The following is a 20129-nucleotide window of genomic DNA, read 5'->3' as shown; positions in this document are numbered from 1 at the left end:
CCCAACCTTTTTTACATAGCTACACGAGTTAGATTTTTCCAGAATACAAAGTACTTTATTATAGGGGTGGGTTTTTTTGTTGTTTTACAACCAGCGCACCTCTGCATAGTAACAGACTGCAGCAAATCTTTACTGCAAAGTTATTTATCTTCATAATGCTCCAAACGCTATTAAAGTCTGTTTCAGGTCTCTTTTTTTTTCTGCCCTGTGTCTGTTGGCACAGAGCAGATAGGCAATAAGCACTAGATTTGAGAAAAAAAGTGTTAAATTTCAAGCTTCTGATCACATTATGTGACCTCCAGGCAAAGTTTAGGTGACATTTTCCCATGTTACTTGATGATGTTGCACACATTTCACTCCTCTTAATAGAGAGGAGATGTTTACATTAAAAAAAAACTGATGAATATGCATAAAATTAGGAGAAAATCCATTGATAACCACTCTTAACTTGGACTTTTTATAAAAGCAACCTTATTTTCTGTTTTCAAGGACTATAAAGTTGTGAAATGGGTTGGTGGAAAATTATATACATTATGTTACTGCTCTGGACACTACTTGCAATAGAATATTATCCTTTTAAAATAAAGTGGCTTTGTGGATTTTCTTTTTTTTGGTACTGTAAACATGTTATGCTGTTTAATATTAAATGAACTTAATTTTTAACATTTCTGCCAACAAAACATATTATTAAGGCAGAAGACTCCCTCACCCTCATGGAGAAAAAAAAGAAAAGTCATTTGTTATAAAATTGTGAGGAGACCCAAGCAAGACCCCACTTCAGATTGGTCAACATAAACTTGAGTGCCTTTGTCCACTGCTCCTCAGAGTTGAACTGGGTTTTGATGGAATAGGAGCCGCCACTGCCTCCTGTGTCTTCAATCTTACCTTTCTCCACATCCATCCTGCAGTAGAGACACATCAGAGCTCATTAGTAACTGAGAATTCAAGTCAGTTCAGGCAAACAGGCAGGGCCATAATCATGGGACCATTCACGTCATTTTCCCCATTAAAGCACTCTTGTCAGGGAAGGGTGGTGTACTTTGGATTTGCTCAAAAGCCAAATATCATGCTGGCTGTCACAAGAGCCCCATTGTCACTGCTGAGTGCAGAGGCAGAATGTGGAAACAAATGAAAGGTTGGGAACAGGGAGTAGGATGTAGTGAGTGAGGGTTAGAGTATCCCTCACTGATCTCTAAAGTATCCCTGCATTCATGGAGAAGAAAGGTAAGAGAGGAAAGGAAATGCTTTGTATTTGCGGCCAGGAAAGACAGCTCTGCTCCACTGATGGAATAAAATCTCCTACCTGTAACTAAGGGTGGTGCCAACATCTGATCAAAATGCTTATTTCCAGGAGCTTCTGGAAAAACCCTCTTGAAACTAGAGAAGCCAGAGCTCTATGCCAAGATAATCCCCAAGCTCATCTAGCATAACATTCTCTCTCTCCCCAGGGACTGGGAATCACATCCTACTCCATTCATAGAATCAAGGGACCTGAACAGAAGATTCAGGAAGAGCAATACTCAAGTCCCTGACCACCAAAGCCACTAGATCTAGAACCAATTTCCTGCTCTTCTTAGTCTTCATAAGTCCTAGATGCTATTCTGACTACCTGGACCATGAACTCTTTCGAAGTCTGGTCAGTCTGGTGTCGCTGCAGCCTCACCCTATGCTGGAAGTACACTAACCTGTAAGGCAGACAGAAGCGTGTCTCCCCTTTCTCCACCTCTTCTTTGAACTGCTGCACACAATCCAGGAAAGCCACCATTGCATGATCAAACTTGTTGTCCCAAAAAAACCGCAAACCTCCAGAACAGTATAATGGTAGCTCCTGCTCAAGAAGAGAGGCAGATATGGCACCAAAGCATACCTAATGGCCTCAGGCCTGCTGATTTTTCAATCCATGCTCTTATCTGAATCCCAGTGAAAATAGGCAACCAAGTCCTGGTGGTTCTCTTTTGCCTTGTCCTGGAACAGCTATGTTACTTTGGACACAGCCTGACTTCTCTGGGTCTGGCTTCTCCATTTAGAAAATAGGAACAACAAAGATCTGCCTCATAGATTCCTTCCCCATGCCAATTTACACAATCCTCTCCAGCCATCCACCTATGCATTCCAACTAGATATAACCTTAGAACCTCTCATTCAGAGTTTTCTAGCAGGTTTTTTAAAATGTTTAAAGTCTCCCCTGTAGGTGCAAAGGAGTTGGATTTTAACTGCATATTCACATTTTAGAGACCATCTGAGGCTGGGACAGAAGCTGGAGTGCAATATTAGAACTAAATTCAGCTATCTCGTCAGAAAATACCGTGATTATTGTATAATGCAGTTTCATTGGAGATACCCAGAGTACCTTGGATTTGTCTGTGAGAGACTCCAGATATGAGTGATTACCATAGGGAACAAGGCGATACCTAAAAAAAAAAAAAGAGGGATGGATAATGGGTTTAATCAAGAGGACACTATTTTCTAATAAAGAGGAAGCCATGTAGTTTATCCATTATCCATGGATTCAATAGCCCCTTCTATCCTTAGACAAAACCCTTTAGAGTGAAAATGTCTAGGAATGAGGTATTGTTCTCATCCAGAGGAAAATCAATCTACTGAAGAGAACAGAGTGCAACTGCAAATGTGCTGCCAATCTAATAGAGTGACAAGAAGCACAAATGGGGCAGCTAGGTGGTGCAGTAAGTAAAGCACCACCTCTGGAGTCCGGAGGACCTGAGTTCAAATCTGACCTCAGACACTTGATGCACTTACTAGCTGTTTGACCTTGGGCAAGTCACTTAACCCCAATTGCCCTACCTTCCCCCCTCACAAAAAAATTTTAAAAAGCAGCAGCAGCACAATTTAAAAAGGTTGATCCTCCTACCTCTGAAATTTCAGGCCCATTTTATTGGCTAGGGCATGGAGCAGCAACACTGTCTGCCCCCAAGCAGCGTTGATCTCATTCCACTCTACAGGGACACTAGGGAGCCGTCCCAGCCTAAAATTATTAATTGTGCCAAACTGTCCACTGTGCCTGTGGAGGAAAGCAGGAAAGAAAGAGGGGAAAAAAAAAACTTTGTGACCTTAGTGGGCCCTTGCCATAACCCTGGGTAAATACTGAGGTGAGGGGGACAAGAATCAGTACCCTGTGACAAGACAAATAGGTCTTCATGTGACTAAAAGGCTTGGCCTAATGGTTCTCTTTTTCCCTTCAGTGTTGGGTAATTTTGTGCCCTAGAATTATGAGGTGAATTCATACCAACCCCATTCTTAAGTGAACTAAAAAGAAACGTCATAGTGAATACAACACAGTCCCTGTTTTGTGGGGGAGAGGTTCTTTGGTGGTTAGTAGCTAAAATCCAGATGTATATTGCTCCCCACCCTCTCTCTTCCCATCCCTCAGTCCATATTACCAGATGTGGAATGTTGCATTAAAAACATTTGTTTTCTTCAGCTTGTCCAGTTGGATCTGGGCATAGCGCATCTGGTTATCCACACTCTTTAGCTCATCGTCTAGCTCCAGCTGTTGTCGTTTAAATTCACTGTATTCCCTCTGGTATCTGTAATTAAGGCAAACATTAAGAGCTCACTCTTGTGGCCAGGGTTAGCAGTCTTATCATTCCAACCAACGAATTGTTTTGGCTCTGATGCTTTTGGGGCCTTCTGAATTTGGTGTAGAGTCAACAAATAGGCCACAACATTAGGTCCCATACCTTTTTCCCAGTAAGGGGAAGAAAAAAGTGTCAAATTCCATCTGTTTGGACCTGGGTGTGTCCTCCAAAAAGGACAAACATTCTCATTTAAAATCTTTTCAAAAGGAGAGCTGTGGGGGATTTCCTCTAAAACCATATAGGACATCTATACTAACTGCGTTGGCTCATTTGACTTGTCCCTCTGAGCTCTTATTTACACTATAGTAATATGAGTTTGTTAATCTGCAAAATCTCTAGCTTCCCTCAAAGCTTAACTCAATTTCTACTTCCTATGAATTCTGGGACACCTAGACCCCCTGAATGCATTCCCCTATGGAACACAATGTAAATTCCTTCAGAGTAAAGACTGTTTTTTGTTTCTGTATTTCCAGTGCCTAGCCCACAGTTCATGGTACAGCTTAAAAATTCCTTATTAAATTTTAATCTCCCCAATTAAATAAGTGCCAAAAGGGTAGATACAGTATTTTTCCCATCAGATTAAAAGCTCTTCCAGCTCAGTAGGGAACTAACAAGAATAAGCACTTGTCATGGAATCACAGAATTGTAAGCCAGGAAGGGGCTTTTAGAGACCTTAGGAAGCAGTATTGAGTAACAGTGAAAGCACAGGATTTGAAGTCAAAAGACTTGGTCTGAGTCCTCATCTGCCACTTACTAGCAAAGTTAACACAAGTAAGTAACTTTACTGCCTAATCTTCAGTTTTCTCATCTGTAAAACAGAGATGATATTTGTATACCTTAAAGTTGTGGTGGGGATAAAGTTAGCATGTACATAAACAGCTGCCACCATTATGTATAGATAATGAAACTGAGTTTAAACATTTGGTGGTTCCCTAATGCCTCTAAGATAAAACACAAGTTTCTATTCCTGGCATTTAAAGCCCTTCACAATCTGATTCTAACCAATCTAAACAGATATATACTGTCCCTTTTTTGTTCTCTATGTTCCAGCCAAACCAGTCCATTAGTTGTTTCTTGAACTTAGAATTTATTTTCCTGATTCTGTTCCTTTGCATAGGCTAAACCCCACCCCTCACCAGCTTCCTTCAAGGCTCAGCTCAAGCTCCAAATGAACCTTTTCTTATGATCTTGTATTTATTTGTGACATGTTGACACTTTCCTAGTAAAAACTGAGCTCTAAAGCAGGGCCTGTTTGGGTTTTGTCTTTGCATTCTCAGTGCCTCAGGAGGCAGTGTGTTGAAGAAGAGAGAGCGCTTGACTTGAAGTTGGGAGCCCAGGGTTCAAATTCCAATTGTGACACTTCCGGCTATATAACCCTGGGTAGTCACTTATCCATGCCTCAGAGAACTGTCCAGTGTACATTCAGGCTGCAGCTATTTGTTCTCCTTTAGACTTGAGTGAAGGGGGGAGGCACTGAGAGATGAATAACTTACTGAGCTTCCTCTTGATCTAGCCGTTCAGTTTCTGCCTGGACTTTCTCAAGATTTTCTGCCACGATTTTGCGGTTCTTTTCTACATCTTCCAGTTCTTGGATCAGCCTCTCTTCCTCAAGTGCCAGCTCCTTCAACTCCATCTTCAACTTTTCCTCATCATCTTCATTCATTTGCTCCAAGATCTCCAAACAGCGTCTGCCGAAGACACCACATTTAATCTGAGGGAAATTGTCCTTTCATTCATACATTGCAGCTAAACTCAAGGAAAACATGCAAGAGACTAATTTGGGATCCCTTCATCCAAATAGTACTTTGCACCAGCAGCAAGTTGCCTGGCTCTGATCTAGAGTGTCATTTTTCAGGCTCTGATAGGAACTCACTTGTAGTTCTGACATTCATTTTCCGTGATGTTGAGCTGGGTGTCCAGCTGATCCAACAGGGTATCTGTACATTCCTCACACAGAGGGTGGTCCACATCTGTCTGGCCTGACATGATATCAAAAAGGTCTCCAGTGACCTGAGGAATAAGAAGAAAGAAGTGATCTATGAAGTTCATTGTGAGGAGTCAGTGAGAGTCATCCTCACACTGACTATGACTGCATACTCCTCCACCAGCTCAGACCGTACCCCCTCGATGGGCAGACTTGCCTTCAGTCTTCGGCTGAGATTCTCCATGGTACCTCCATCGGATGCCTCCCCAATCAGAGTGAAGCTGTTGGCACTTTCCGTGGACATCATCCTATAGACAGTCCCCCACCCACCAGCCACATGAGGGAGCAGAGAGGTTCCCCCTCCACCTCCTAAAGTGCCAGTGGCAAGACTCTTAGGTAGCAAAGCCAAAGAAACTCTTAAGGGTCAAACCTATTCCCCCAATTCTTGCTGGCTCTGGGTCTCTTCAAAGCCACTCTGATCTCTTGGGACTGCATAGGCTAGTCTTATTGGATTGAGGAGAGAACAACCATGGCATTAATCTGAGGCACATGCCACAGAAACTTCAGTAGGTGAGCTGGCCAAGAAGGAGCATTCCCTAATTATACCCCCTGCAAAAAACCCAACTTCATTAATATCAATTCAAGGAAAACCATTTCCAAATTTCTTTTTCTGTTCCCTCCTCTCCAGCAAATTGGATTAACTGTTCCCAGTATTTAAAACTCCCAAGGACTACTTGATCTGCCCTCCCCACCCTAATAGCTGCCACAGGGAAAGCCCTTTTTAGATTTACTCCATGGCTGTAACAAGTTGTGGGGGGAAGGAAGACAGGATACCATGGCCTTATTGGAGAGATAATATGTCCATGGCCATCTGATCCTAAGACCTTACATAGAGAAAGCCACCCTAATTTTATGTGCCTCTAGTATGGAATAGGGGCTGAGGCATAATAGGCACCTGGCTGGGGGGATGTATCTGCGGGAGACACCATCCTGCCGAGTTTCAGCAAATGGCTCCTGGAAATGAGAGGGGACAGTGTTAAGATACCAGTAGACTATGGTACCAGTTTGTGTCCCAAACAATAGCCCTGCTCTCCTGAATATAACTGCTTGTCCTGGACCAGTATTTCAGGAAAGCTCCAGTCACTATGCTAATCTTTACTCCCTCCTCTCTGGCCACATCCTTCATAGCTTCAGGAAGACCAATAGCCACTATCCTCATACCCTTTCCTCACCCTCCTCCAATTCTGGAACCAAGAACCCTAAGTCAACTCAATTATTGTTCCTAGATTGGCAATCTACTCCTCAATAGCTCATTCTCATAATCCCAGAAACTTTCCAGACCAAAGTGTTCCCTCCCACTCCCCCCACCCCAACCACTCCTCTAAGTGGAAGCTCAGCTCCATTAGAATATAAGTTTCTTGAGGGCAAGGACTGGGTTTACTTTTGTAGCTAAATCCCCAGTACTTAGCAGAGTATGACAAAGGCTGGTGTATGGTAGGAGAATATGTATATAGTCAAGCTTTGATAAACTGTACAAACTAAAGGGACAGATAATTTAAAAAATTCTATTTGGCTTTGAATGTCCTGATTCCAAAGGCAATATGTTTATCTGTATTTTTCCCCAGAGGAAAGGAGCAAATTTAGCTAATAGGTAAGTATGTCTGACCCAGACAGGTATTATATGTTTGCATATTGTGGACATAAGGCAGTGTAAATTTGGCTTTCAAGACAAGAAGACCTGACTTTAAGCCTTGCCTCTGACAGACTGGTTGCATGGACCTGAGTAAGTCACTTAACCTGCTGATGTGTGTGTGTGTGTGTGGGGGGGCGGGGAACGGGGTTCCTCATGCCAATTCCCTATACTCATGTGGCAACTGCCTATACTGATGAAACCATAGTTGATGAAAAGTTTGCCTAAAATTGGGCTGGCAAGACTAAGCCAGCCTATGACTAAAAATAACACAGTAAACCATAAAATAGATAATTCATCATGTGTTCATAAGCAAAACCTGTTCACACACTACTGCCTTTTGTATTAAAAGCTAATACTAACAGTCATTCCCCATTTATGTTAGAAGACACTAATATGCAAGTAACAATCTTCTCTGAAGTGTTACTGATGCTTGAAGGAAGAGTGTCTCCTCAGATCCCATTGCTTGAAGTCCCTCAAATTGTTAAGACTTCAAATTGACGCTTCCACTTCTCTGAAATCATGGGGATTTGGATACATTTCTGATAATGTTTCACAGATACCTTAAGTAGAATATTCCTCATTAATGGATGCCTCCCATAAGAGGAGTCTGGGTAGGTTCAAGGGACCACTATAGTTGAGCAGAAGCTCTGAATGTTTTTCTCAAGCTGGATTCTACCCTTGAGAAAAGTATAAACCCTATTACCTCTCCTGAGTTAGTTTCTTCCTCCTGGGTCTCTCCAGGCTTTGTCTGAGCTGTGGTAAGTAGTGGAGCTAAAGGAGAAGAAATTACTCCAGTCAGTGAAAGTTTCCTGCTTTTCCAGCTGCGAAGGTATAAAATAGCTTTATGTCTCTTCCTCCCTCCCCCTTTAGAATATCATTTACAGTTGGTGGGACTATTTTGTTTCCATTTACATGCCTGCCCCAGTCCTCAAAACAAACATCAATCTTAGGTTATTCTCTTGATCTCCACTTTATACACAACACAAAAGAGTAACAAAGAAGGGCCTTTTTTGTTGGAAAAACTCTATGGAATTCCAGAACTTAAAGAACATTAAAACTGGAAAGGGCCCTTAACCATCTTAACCTCATCTTATCTTTCACTCAAAACGCCACAAAAACCCACAGGCAAAAAGACCAGTCCAAGGTCCTGCAGCTTGTGACCAGTCACTGGTCCACTTCTCAGGGCAATCCTCCGCGCCCCGCCCCCCAACCCCTAGAAGGGAGCATACATACCTGTGAGCTCCCGGATGGTGACTTGGTCTAGGATCTTGAAGGACGTGTCCAGTTTCAGGGGCTGACTGCAGCGCTGGCACACGAAGCTCACCTGCATGGTGCTGCTCGATGACTTCGATCCCTCCATCCCTGCGGGGACCCGGCTGCCGATCAGCGTGGGGCCAGGGGCTCCCGGGGGCGCCTCTCTGGCCTAGGACTCTCACTCCAGCCCTCCACCCCAGGGTCCCCGGGGTTCTCCAGTCCCAGGGCCCAGGCGCCCACTCTTGGCCGAGCTGAAGGAGCAGTAACTAGGCGATGACGGGGTCGGCGCTGGCCTCGCCCCGGCGTCAGGGCCTTAGTGCAGGACGACCTCCGCCGCCTCCTCCTCACCTTTTCGTCCCAGAGTGCGTTGCCCGAGTCGGGCCTACCGCGGCGGCACGTTCACACCTCCAGCTCTCTCCAGGATCCCCGTCTCCCCGACCCCCATCGCCCACTGCCCAGATCTCGGCCGGATCCTACTTCCCGGTCCACTAGGAGGGACTTCCGTTCTCCAAAGGATGTGACGGAAGACGCTAAGACACGAACTCCATCCACCAATCCCGAGCATCGGCTCTTCCTTCCCGGAGTAAGAGGAGCGTGACAGTGGCCTCCACAGCCCGACTTGAGAACTGCAGTTCCGCTCATGAAAAAGCCCAAGAGGGGCATGCACAGGGGAGGGAGCGGAGAGAACTGGAGCAACTGCAAGCTTCTGAACTCCCTGGCCCTTCTCAGGATCTTCAATCTTAACTGAAACCAAATTCCTTTAGATTTTTCCTATGGTGTAAGGGCTGTTTCTCTTTTGAAGTCAGCATGGTAAACTTGGAGTCACAGAATCTGAATTGGAATCCTGGCTCTGCCAGTTAAGACCTGTGTGACCTTGGGCAAGTCACAACCTTTCTGGACCTATTTAATGAACTGTAAAATGAGGGGTTTGGCCCAGATGGTCTCTTAGGACCTTTATAGATAGATCTAAATTCATGATCCTGAGAAAGCTGAAAACATCAAGATTGACTTTTCAACAGTATGTGCTTGCCGGAAAAAATGCAACAGGCTGCTTGGGGAGGTAGAAAGCTCTCCTTACTGGAGGTATTCAACTTGAATCTGAGTGACCACTTGTCAGGATATTTGAAAGGCAATTCCTGTTAACTATGGATTGGATTAGATGACTGCCTTAGGGCATTCCAATTCAGATTCTATGATCTGAAACTCCCTGGCAGATGGGGTTGAGTTACTGAGAGTAAGTAGAACATAAAACAGATCCTCATGTTGTGAACTGAACCAACCATTCTAGAGAACAATTTGGAACTATGCCCAAAGGGCAACCAAACTGTGCATACCCTTTTATCCAGCAAGACCACTACTAGGTCTGTATCCCAAAAAGAACATAAAAAAGGGAAAAGGACCCACATGCACAAAAATATTTATAACAGCTCTTTTTGTGGTGGCGAAGAATTAGAAATTGAGGGGATTCCTATCAATCAATTGGGGAATGGCTGAACGAGTTGTGGTATATGAATGTAATGGAATACTATTGTTCCATAAGAAATGATGAACAGATTTCAGAAAAACCTGGAAAGACTTATATGAACTAATACTGAGTGAAGTGAGCAAAACCAGGAGAACATTTTACACAGTAACAGCAACATTGTATGATGATCAACTATGATAGACTTAGCTCTTCTCAGCAAAACAATAATTCAAAACAATTCCGAAAGACTCATGATGGAAAGTGCTATCCACATCCAGAGAAAGAACTATGGAGTCTGAATGCAAATTGAAGCAGACTATTTTCACTTTTTTTGTTTTTCTTCTTTCTTTTCTTTTTCTTCTTTCCATTAAGTGGGGGAAAACCCCAGATCCACAATGTAGTACTTGAAGCATAGTGGTCTTTGTCTCCTCCTATGAGAGGTGCTTAATGAAAGTCTTCCTACACCTTTACTCCCAGCCACATATTTTTCTATCTAGTGACACTGGCCTCCTTGCCATCCAACAAAAAAGACACTCCATCTCTCAGCTTCAGGTATTTTCTCTGGCTGTGCCTCCATGCCTGGACTACTCTCCTTCCTCATCTCTGCCTACCACCTTCAAGTCCCAACTAAAATTCTATTTTCTCCAGGGAGCCTTTCCAACTTTTCTTAATTCTAGTGCCTTCTTTCTCAATTGTTTTTTATTCCTCTTGTATATAGCTTGTTTGTATGTATTTGTTTGCCTGTTGTTTTCCATGTTAGGTTGTGAACTACTTGAGAGCAGGAACTGTCTTTTGTCTCTTTTTGTATCCCTAGTACTTGGAACAGAGCCTGGCACATAGTAGGAATTTAATAAATGTCCATTGACTGACAAGAGCACCTACGGATGAGTAGCTTATGAGATGTAATGGAGGGCTGAACTTGGAGTCACAAAAAAACAACGATCTGGGTTCAAATCCAGCTGTGTGATCTTGGGCAATTTAACTTCTCCTTTTGGAGCCTGTGTCTTCACTCTTAAAATAGTATAATTATATTATCTCTAACTCATGGGGTTCTGAGGATCAACTAGTAAAGCATTTTTCAAACTCGAAATTGCTATAAAATAAAGCTATTCTTTACACCTTTCATCCTGCTAACTATGAATAGTAAAAGCTAACATCTTGGTGTCAGCAGCTGAATTTGAACTCAGGTCTTTCCTTACTCCAAATCCAGCCCTACAAGGAGGAGACAACATGAGTTGTAGAATACAATATTGCAACTTTTCTGCCCACTACTTAAGGAACTGTGAAGACCCTTCACACATCAGGGCTCATCAGGTATTCCAATTGTCCTCTGACAAAGGGTACAGCACATGCACACACACAAAAAAACACTTATGAGGTTTCTCGTGCAAAGCAATGTGCTGCTAGGTGCTTGAGATACAAAATTTAGAAAAGACCCTTGAACCTCGTAGAGGTTACAGTCAAGTGGGGTATAAGACTCGAATATTGATAACTGTAATAAACATTACATAAGAAATGTATTCCAGAGTTACAAAACAAAGTGCTGATGGGGAAAGCCCATCGTGTGCATGGTCCTAAACTGTTGTTAGATAAGGGTGTGTTCTGTTTTTGGCTATGGTTTCTAGACCTGGCTCTGTCACCCGTGTAACTTTGATCTACCAACTTTCCATCTCCGGGCCTCAGTTTCCTTATCTGTAAAAGGGCACGGTAGGACGAGATAATCTCTAAGTTCCCTTTGTAATTCTTTGAATCTATTGATGAGTCAGTCGCTGACCTCAGAGCACTTCCTCAGCAGGGACCAGGTGGTTGGCACCTTGGCAAGCATCACAGGGCCCAGAACTAGCCCGCCCCCGCCCGACGCTTCCTGCACCTGCTGGGTTCCACTGACAGCCCAGGGCCCGGCCCGCAGTGTTGACGTCATTGGCACGCGACGGCGCACAGGCGCCTCGGGTCCGCCAGAGGTGTGATGACGGCCTATGATGCCCAGGGCCCCAGTGGCCTTTCACACTCTCCACGTAATGCCCCGGGGCCCAAAGGAGAAAGGCACAAGCTCTCGTTAGCCTCCCAGGGAGCCCCTCACTCCAATTCTCTGCCCAGAGCAGCTGCTAAGACCTGAGACGGGAGAGACCATGACACCTTGGCCTCCTGCCCGGGCTTGCGCCGCGCGTTAGGGCGCGCGTGCGTAAGAGCGCGCGCCGGACACGTGCCGCCCGCGAGCCCGCCGGCTATTGGCTGTGACGCGAGTTCCGGTGCAAGCGGCGGAAGCCGGGCGAGCAAGCGGGTGAGCGAGCTGGGAGGCAGGCAGGCAAGAAGGCAGGCAGGCGCCCGGGAGGCAGGCAGCGAGGAAGCAAGGGAGCCAGATAGGCCGGCGGAGGCCCGAAGAAAGCCGAAGCCTGCCCCCGTGCTCAGGTCCTCCGGTCCCCCGCCCCGGAGCCCCCAGCGGAGCGGACGCCGCCCGCCCCGGCCATGGCCTCGCTGCTGAAGGTGGATCAGGAAGTGAAGCTCAAGGTAGCAGCCCCCGCCTCTTCCCCGCGACCCCGCCGGGCCGGTTCTTGACCCCGCGGCGGCCGCCTTTGTCTCCCGGGGGCTCTCTGAGTCCGTCGCTTTCTCCCCCTGCCCCGGGCCCGCCCCGTCCTGCCACCAGCCTCGGCTGGCCACCGGCTCGCCCTGGAGGCGGGCGGAGCGTCGCTTCACCCAGGGATGCTACTACTCTGGGGCCGCTGCTGCTTCGCCCCGCGCCGGGCTCTGGGGAAGCGGTGACGGATACGTGTGGGGCTGGGTCCCCTAGGCAAGCCGCTGCGAAAACCAGTCCTCCTTCTATTGATCGTGCGGTGGCAACTCCCCCCCCCCCCCCGCCCCCCTTCGGCTCCAAGATCCCACAGGTGCTTGGGGTTGCAGTCGCATCGTCACTGAGGGTTGGGGGATGCGTTTGTGAGATCACAGCCCCCAAGTCCCCACTCCTTTACTACCCCCCTTACCTGGGGGAGCAAGCTGACACAGGGAGGGAGGAAAAACCGACGAGTATTGGCCCCTATTCCGTGGGTACCACCCCCAAGATGGAGAAATGGATCCTCAAAAAAATAAAATACTTAGAATCTGGGGGTCTCTCGTCTTCTCATTACAACTGCAAGGTGAGCAGAGCCACCAGGAATTGTTTTTTGGTGTGTATGTGTGGAGTTTTTTTTGTTGGTTTTTTTTTTTTGGTTTGTTTTTGTTTTTGCTTATGAGGGCACATCTCTTCCCCCTGCTTCCAGGCTTTGGAGGAAGTCCTGATGTTTGTTCTTGCTCTTTGCAGGTTGATTCTTTCAGGGAGCGGATCACAAGTGAGGTGAGTGATGATGCTTGTTGAGTGGGAAGAGATTTAGTTGGGGCTACCCAAAAAAGGCTACCTGGGTAGTGTGTACATTGGATGGCAAATACCCTCCAGCAAGCAGTAAGTCAACTTCACTGTGTCCCTTTCAGGCAGAAGACTTGGTGGCAAATTTTTTCCCAAAGAAGTTATTAGAACTTGATAGTTTTTTGAAGGTGAGAGATACTTCTTTTCCCTCCCTTCCCTTCTGTAGCTGCCTTTATCCCTAGTTTCCTCAGGATGCTGGACTCCATAGCAAATTGGAATTGTCTGCTTTGTGTTTGATTCTATCATACAGTCTTCTTCCTTATACCTTAAGAAAGATTTTACTTGTTCCTTTTGTTTTAACATTGGAATAATTTCTAGATGTTATTGTACCTCCATTTCCCTGAGTCCTTCCTTACAACAAAAAAAAGGTTAAGCACAACTAGCTGACAGTGACATTCCACACTTATAGCCCTTCCCCCATCTTTCCACTTAAATCATCCTTCCATTTCTATTTAACTTGAAAACACACAGGTTTTTTTTTTCTTTCCAGGAGCCTATCTTAAACATCCATGATTTAACCCAGATCCACTCAGACATGAATCTCCCTGTCCCTGATCCCATCCTTCTTACCAATAGCCACGATGGATTGGATGGTGTAAGTTTCCCTTTACTATTCTCTGTTGGTGACCAATAGGTGCCCCTAGAGCAGAGTTCTGTTTGCGTGAGGGACCATGTAAGGACCTACTTTAGGGACTAGGAACCAGCTTCTTTGAGTTTAGCATAATCTTTCTTGTTTCTGCACTTGTAACATGAGAAGACTCTTTATCTTGTTCCTAAAGCTGTTGTGAGATCCAGCAGTACTGAAATCACCATACACATTCTCTAGAGGTTATAGGCTATCTGGTCTTGGGCAAGGCTTTTTCACCAGTTTGTATCTCATACTCTGTCATCGATCAGGAAGTTCTTGCTGTCTAAGCTCATCCTTCTATCTGGCTTATACCCTTGTATATAAAAATTTGATAATATGTGTAAAGCACTTTGCAAATCTGAAAGCAAGTGCTATCTAAGTGTCAGCTATTTATGGAACCAGTAGACCTGAAGCAAGAATACCCAAATAAATTCAACCCATATTGATTTCATTTCTTTGCTTAATGTTCATTAGCATTTATTTATATGTAGCTTATACCAAATTATCTCTATCACTTGCTTAATGAGTCTAGCCTTTTCAATTAGTTTATTTCTTGAGAGCAGATTTCTTGTTTACTATGTCTTTATACTGGGTATCAGAGCATAGTGCTATACACATGGGCACATAAATGTTTATTGAATTGAATGGAATCAACAATGGGGGACTTTCAATTTAGGTTTCAGGATTCTGTGGGAACAGTAGGATAAAGTAATTTAAAAATTGATATCTTTGAGGAGGGTAACACTTAACCTCTGCATGTCCTTAGCCCAATTTGAAGAAGAGGAAGTTGGATGAGTGTGAGGAGGCCTTCCAGGGTGAGCACCATCCCTTTCCCCAAACCTACTTCTGTAAGCCCCATCTTGGTTGATATGGTGTCCAGAGAGCTACAGTCTGATTGCATTTTCTAGAACTGAATTAACCTGAAATTAGAATTCTGAGCCATCCAGAAACTGCTTTTCTTTGGAGGAAAGGAAGGCCTGACCTGGCGTTAGTCTCATGGGTTGAGGGGGGAAAGGGGGGAGATTAGCATATCAGGCCCTGGGGCAGGGGAGGGAGAAAAATATCTGTTCCTCTTCCAGACAAAATTAGTTGTTTCCCTTTCCCACCAGGCACCAAGGTGTTTGTAATGCCTAATGGGATGTTAAAAAGCAACCAGCAGCTGGTGGACATTATTGAAAAGGTGAAACCTGAAATCCGGCTGTTAATCGAGAAATGCAACACGGTAAGACCAGAGTGGAATGGGGGGCTGGGTGTGCAGATGATGATGGTTTGGGGAAAAGGCTTATAATAGCTCACATGAAGAGGAAGAGTGATGGTTTTGTATTTATTCTTGAGGTGGAAGGGCCATTTCTTGCCCTTACCTCTCCACCCCCCAATTTCCTCTTTGTTTTAGTGACCCTTTTCCTTTCTTCCTCCATACAGCAGTACTTTTCACTTAAGTGATAACTCTCCGACAGAAAGGCGACTGATTCTCATGTTGCTTTTTTTGCTTTCCAGGTGAAAATGTGGGTTCAGCTCCTTATCCCCAGGATAGAAGATGGGAATAACTTTGGTGTATCCATCCAGGTAACACCTTCCAAACTAGGTGATCAGCTCTCAATGAGTGGTGGGTGGAAGGGAGGGCAGCTACCATCTTGTGACTCAGAGTCTTGTTGGGGATTGTTACAAAGACTGCTGCCCCAACTATTGGGCTGTCTTAAATCAGTTACAGATGGGAGGTGGTGTTTTCTGAAGCTTAGATCCAGGTGCTACTTCTAGGCTCTTCTTTTATTTTTTATATTTTGGAGAGCAGAAATTTGGTCTTCTCTGTCCTACATCTTTCTTCATCCACGGTCTTATCTTTGTCCTACATGATTTTTACACTTCTGCAAAATAGGTACTTGATTGAAAATCCTTGAGTGAAAGCGTGTACATACATGGTCATTTATGGGGAGGAAGGAGATAGCTGGAAGAGGAGGTTGAGGCAGTTTTCCATCTATTCTGGCTATTTTCGGTCTTGCCTGCTGGTGTCCAATGGGGTATCAGTATGAATAGATTTGCTTGCACACATCCACCCTTTAATCCGTCACAGGAGGAGACAGTTGCAGAACTAAGGACTGTGGAGAGTGAAGCTGCATCTTATCTGGACCAGATTTCTAGGTAGGACTGTTGGGAGCTATCCCTGGGATTGGGGAATAGAGTCTGTCTTTACTTCTATTACTTGCTCTTTGCTCTTTTTTTCTCCTTCTAGATACTACATTACGAGAGCCAAATTGGTTTCTAAAATAGCCAAATATCCCCATGTGGTAAGTGAGAAAATTGTGGTAGGTGGGGGATGGGAAGTTTGACATTGGGAGCAATATCTCGAATAAGCAGACCCTCATCCCAACCCTGAAAAACAGCCACTCCTCTTTTCCCTCTCCTTTTTCTTTCCTTCCTTCCCATTCTTCAGGAAGACTATCGACGCACAGTGACAGAGATCGATGAGAAGGAATATATCAGCCTTCGGCTCATCATATCAGAACTGCGGAACCAATATGTGAGTGATTGATCCCTTTACCATGTAACCCTCCGGTTGTCCTGGCTTCTCTCAGCACTCATCTGGTGGGGGGAAGGGGGGGTTAGATTCTGCTTCTCACCTGAGGGTTCAGGGCCATGAAGTTGGTGGTTGATATCCAGTGATCCCATCTCCTGACCTGAAAGCTCTGTTTGAAGTCCCTCTGCCTATGCTGGATGAGAGCCAGGTGGGTGATTTTCCTTCCTCCTCCCCCAACCTCTCTCTCAGGTCACTTTACATGACATGATCCTGAAAAACATTGAGAAGATCAAGCGGCCCCGGAGCAGCAATGCAGAGACGCTGTACTGAGGCCAGGGCCAGAGCCAGGGGACTCTGTGAGTCTGGCTCAAGACCGACATTGCCTTGGTTTGTTACATGACTATCGAGATGGGGAAACTGGCTGGAAATAGTAATCACACCTCTCTTCTGTTTTTAGTTAGAGTCTAATGAAGCTCTCATGTAGTTCTGTGACGTGTTTACCTCTTATTTCAGGCCTCAGGAACTCTCCTACCCTAGTCCCCATTCCCAACCTGCCCTGTTGAGACTCGTTTCTGGAGCGTTTGCATATGTGTCCATGCACACGTGCACTTTCTCTTGAACTTTTTTTCCCACCCCAATCCACCTCTGGTCTCTTGGTCTGTTTTGTCTTCTTTTCACTTAGTTGGTTAGACATTGGGGGAGTTGGAAGTGAAAGACCTTAGTGTTTCTTTGAGGGAATGGGGTGGGCTACCCTTACCTGTCTCTGGCATAAAGGATTCCTGATGATGGGATGGGAAGTGGGGGGAAAAGGGAGGGAGAGGTTGTATTTCCTAAATTGCATCTCCCTACCCCTGGGACCTTGGGAAATATTATACTTTCTACTGTCTCAGAGGTTTTTTTGATGTCTTTTTTGGGAGGTTTTCAGTTTTCCATGTGTAGCTCTGCCACCGCACATGTTCCTGACCCTATTACCAGACCTTCCATCCTCTTCAGGAGTTCATCCTAGCTCCAAGAGTCAGGTGTCCAGGCTAAGTGGAGGAAGATTCAGCTGAGAGGCACAGTCTGTTACACCTGAGCAGATTGATGGGGAGGGAAGGCAGCTACCATCCTGTAACTCAGAGTCTTGTTGGGAATTGTTCCAAAGACTGCTGCCCCAACTCTTTGGCTCTTAAATCAGTTACAAATGGGAGGTGGTGTTTTCTGAGCTTAGATGAGATGCTACTTTTAGGCTTTTTCCTTTTGGAGTATTTTTCTTATTTATATTTTTTCCCAAGGAGGGTAGGGTGTGTGCGTGCATGTGTGCGTGTGTTTGTGTGTGAGAAAATATGGGTCAGAAACATGAAGAGTTGCTGTCTTTCTCTTGAGAACTCTCTGGATATATTCCATTCATTATTACAGGTTCTTCGACCTCGCCCATCTTCCCCCAGCCCTGTTACCCCTCAGAGAGGTTCTGTTTTTTTCAGCCAATCAACCTTTCCCCTGTGTGTGTTTCCCCCCCTTCGGTTTTTCTCTCTCTTCACTTTCCTGCTGGTTTCCACCTGGGATGCATCACTATCTGTCCCATTATGTTATAGTGAAGGAGTAAGGACATTGTCATCCCATGAGTAATATTCAGTAACAAACCAACTGTGTTTTAGTTGGGCCTCCCCTAGATCCCGTCCTTGTCCCCAACCTACCTTGTCCCTCTCCACCATGTGTTTCTTGGTGTTGTTTGCTTTTTTGTTTGTTGGATTGTTCTGATATCCCCAACCCAGCTTCCCCATTCCTTATCCTACCCCAGCTTCCCTGGATCGTAATGTAAAATTCTTTTACCATGTCAAGAAATTATTAAAAATACAGGTACTTTGACCTTTTTTTAAAATCACAGACCCTAGTGTGATCCTCAGAAAACTGAGGCCAATCTCTGTACACACACCTCCCCTTACAGGCTGACTGCAGACGAGGTGAGCAACCTCTACTCCCCCTTCAAAAATATAAAGATTGATCTAACACGGTCTTCCAGTATTAGGGGGAAAGGTGGACCCTTTCTCTGGTGGCCCCCCCAGTCTGTCTTGGTGCCTCTGAAATGTGAGAGTCTCCTCCTCTCCTCTACCCCCACCCCTTCTCTTCTGGCATCTGTGCTCCCTCCCCCAGTGATTCTCATGAGCTGCCAGTAGGGGCTGCTGTGCTCTCATGTACTTGGTGTAGAGCTTCCTCACCATCAAACTTAGAGACCTGCAGTATCTGAGCTGGAAGGTCATCTGAACCCACACTCCTGTTTTATAGAGGAGGTAATTGACACCCCAAGGAGAACGACTTGTCCAAGGTCATATTAGCTGGTTAGTGGTGAGCCGAGACTCAAACAGCAGCCTCCTAACTGGCTTGATTGGTGCTCAACCTACTGCACCCCCATGCCCTTTGCCTGTCCCATATGCCCTTGTTCGAGGGAGGGATCAGGGAGAAAGCATGCTGTGCCTGTGATTTCATTGGTGTGGGAGCTCCCATCCAGGAACTTAATTTACCATTGTAGATCAGTCCCTTCTGTCAACTCTAGTATTAGAGAGTTAACTAGAGCACTAAGACTTGAAGTGACTGGCTCAGGGATGCCTTGCCAGGATGTGTCAGAGACAGGGTTTGATCTCTGATTTTCAGAAGGGTATTTTCAATTCCTTAAAGACTTTGTATATTGATACTTAGTCTGTTCATTATAGGAGTGGTGAATTTTGGGGGTTTTTTTTGGTATGTTTGGCTGGGATTCTCCTTGATTTACATCTTGCAAATATACCTTTCATTTCCCAGTCGTGGTCTGATACCAGCCTAACCTTGCTGCCACTCAAAAAAACCAAAACCAAAACAACTAGCTTTTACTTAGGATTTGTTGTCTTCCACCTCTCAGAATCAGTTTAAAAAAAAGACTAATGTGGGAAAAGGAGATTAGACAACAGAGAGGCCTTCCTAGAGATGTGAGGCAGAGACACATGGCAAAGAGTACCTTCCTTCTGCGATGGGTGGGTGGTCATGTTACCTAGGCCTGGAGCTCAGGCTTACGGTAGGACCTAGCTTATTACCTGAGAAAAGCAGAAAGGTATTGGGGGTAGCAAAGTGTAGTGGTCCAGATGCTGGCTACCTCTAGGCTGCCCTTGTACTGTATTAAAATGGAGTCCTCACCCGAGGCTCTGTGAAGAGATGAGGAGAGGGCCGTATGTATGTGTGTATGTATATATATATATATATATATATATATATATATATATATACATATACATACACACACACACACACACATATATGTATATGTATGTGCAACATCAGAATTAAGAAAGTACTTTAGAAATTAACTATCCCAACTCCATTTTATACATGAGGGAACTGAGACCTTCCCCTCACCCCTTAGCCCTCCAAAGGTAAAAGTAACGTGCTGTGAGTCTCAAAGGATATTAATGAATAGAGCTGGGATTTCAGTGCAGGGCTGTCCTTTTAGGTTCTTTGACTCCCAGTCAATGCTCTTTACCTCTGCACAAGGATGCCTCATAAGGAGACTTTTAAAGCAGGAATCTTTTTCCAGCACCTGTTTGGTTGTACTTCAAGATTCTAAAATTTCTTTGCCCTTGGTCTATGCTGTCCTTTAACTAAAGGAAACCCCTAAATTAAACGTTTTTAACCAACAACATTGGCAGT

General features: G+C 45.0%; 2 protein-coding genes across 2 annotated transcripts; one reads left to right on the top strand and one right to left on the bottom strand.

Annotated features, from left to right (window-relative positions):
* Positions 1–28: 28 nt before the first annotated feature.
* Positions 29–8996, bottom strand: BECN1 (beclin 1). The gene is made up of 12 exons (XM_036755971.1): positions 8816–8996; positions 8447–8575; positions 7917–7984; positions 6476–6534; positions 5738–5828; positions 5470–5606; positions 5090–5284; positions 3399–3545; positions 2870–3019; positions 2351–2411; positions 1686–1828; positions 29–902 (listed from the first exon to the last, which is right to left on the bottom strand). Exons 2-12 carry the CDS (start codon positions 8571–8573, stop codon positions 734–736), a joined length of 1347 nt encoding a protein of 448 aa, XP_036611866.1. The 5' UTR covers positions 8574–8575; positions 8816–8996; the 3' UTR covers positions 29–733.
* Positions 8997–11964: 2968 nt separating this feature from the next.
* On the top strand, positions 11965–20119 carry PSME3 (proteasome activator subunit 3). The gene is made up of 11 exons (XM_036755963.1): positions 11965–12440; positions 13228–13260; positions 13395–13457; positions 13820–13924; positions 14724–14772; positions 15067–15179; positions 15455–15523; positions 16029–16096; positions 16188–16242; positions 16389–16475; positions 16722–20119. Exons 1-11 carry the CDS (start codon positions 12399–12401, stop codon positions 16800–16802), a joined length of 765 nt encoding a protein of 254 aa, XP_036611858.1. The 5' UTR covers positions 11965–12398; the 3' UTR covers positions 16803–20119.
* The last annotated feature ends 10 nt before the right edge of the window (positions 20120–20129 follow it).

This window comes from Trichosurus vulpecula, chromosome 4 (assembly GCF_011100635.1).
Source record: "Trichosurus vulpecula isolate mTriVul1 chromosome 4, mTriVul1.pri, whole genome shotgun sequence".
In the NCBI taxonomy this organism is placed as follows: domain Eukaryota; kingdom Metazoa; phylum Chordata; class Mammalia; order Diprotodontia; family Phalangeridae; genus Trichosurus; species Trichosurus vulpecula.
This window is presented reverse-complemented; position numbering and strand designations above follow the sequence as displayed.

Coding starts and splice junctions, on each gene's coding strand:
- BECN1 (XM_036755971.1), bottom strand. CDS start 8,573: ATGGAGGGATCGAAGTCATCGAGCAGCACCATGCAGGTGAGCTTCGTG. Junction 3,546..5,089: donor CTAGATCAAGAGGAAGCTCA/GTAAGTTATTCA, acceptor CCTTAATTACAG/ATACCAGAGGGAATACAGTG. Junction 903..1,685: donor CGCTTCTGTCTGCCTTACAG/GTTAGTGTACTT, acceptor TCTCTACTGCAG/GATGGATGTGGAGAAAGGTA.
- PSME3 (XM_036755963.1), top strand. CDS start 12,399: ATGGCCTCGCTGCTGAAGGTGGATCAGGAAGTGAAGCTCAAG. Junction 13,925..14,723: donor GCCACGATGGATTGGATGGT/GTAAGTTTCCCT, acceptor GCATGTCCTTAG/CCCAATTTGAAGAAGAGGAA. Junction 14,773..15,066: donor GTGTGAGGAGGCCTTCCAGG/GTGAGCACCATC, acceptor CTTTCCCACCAG/GCACCAAGGTGTTTGTAATG.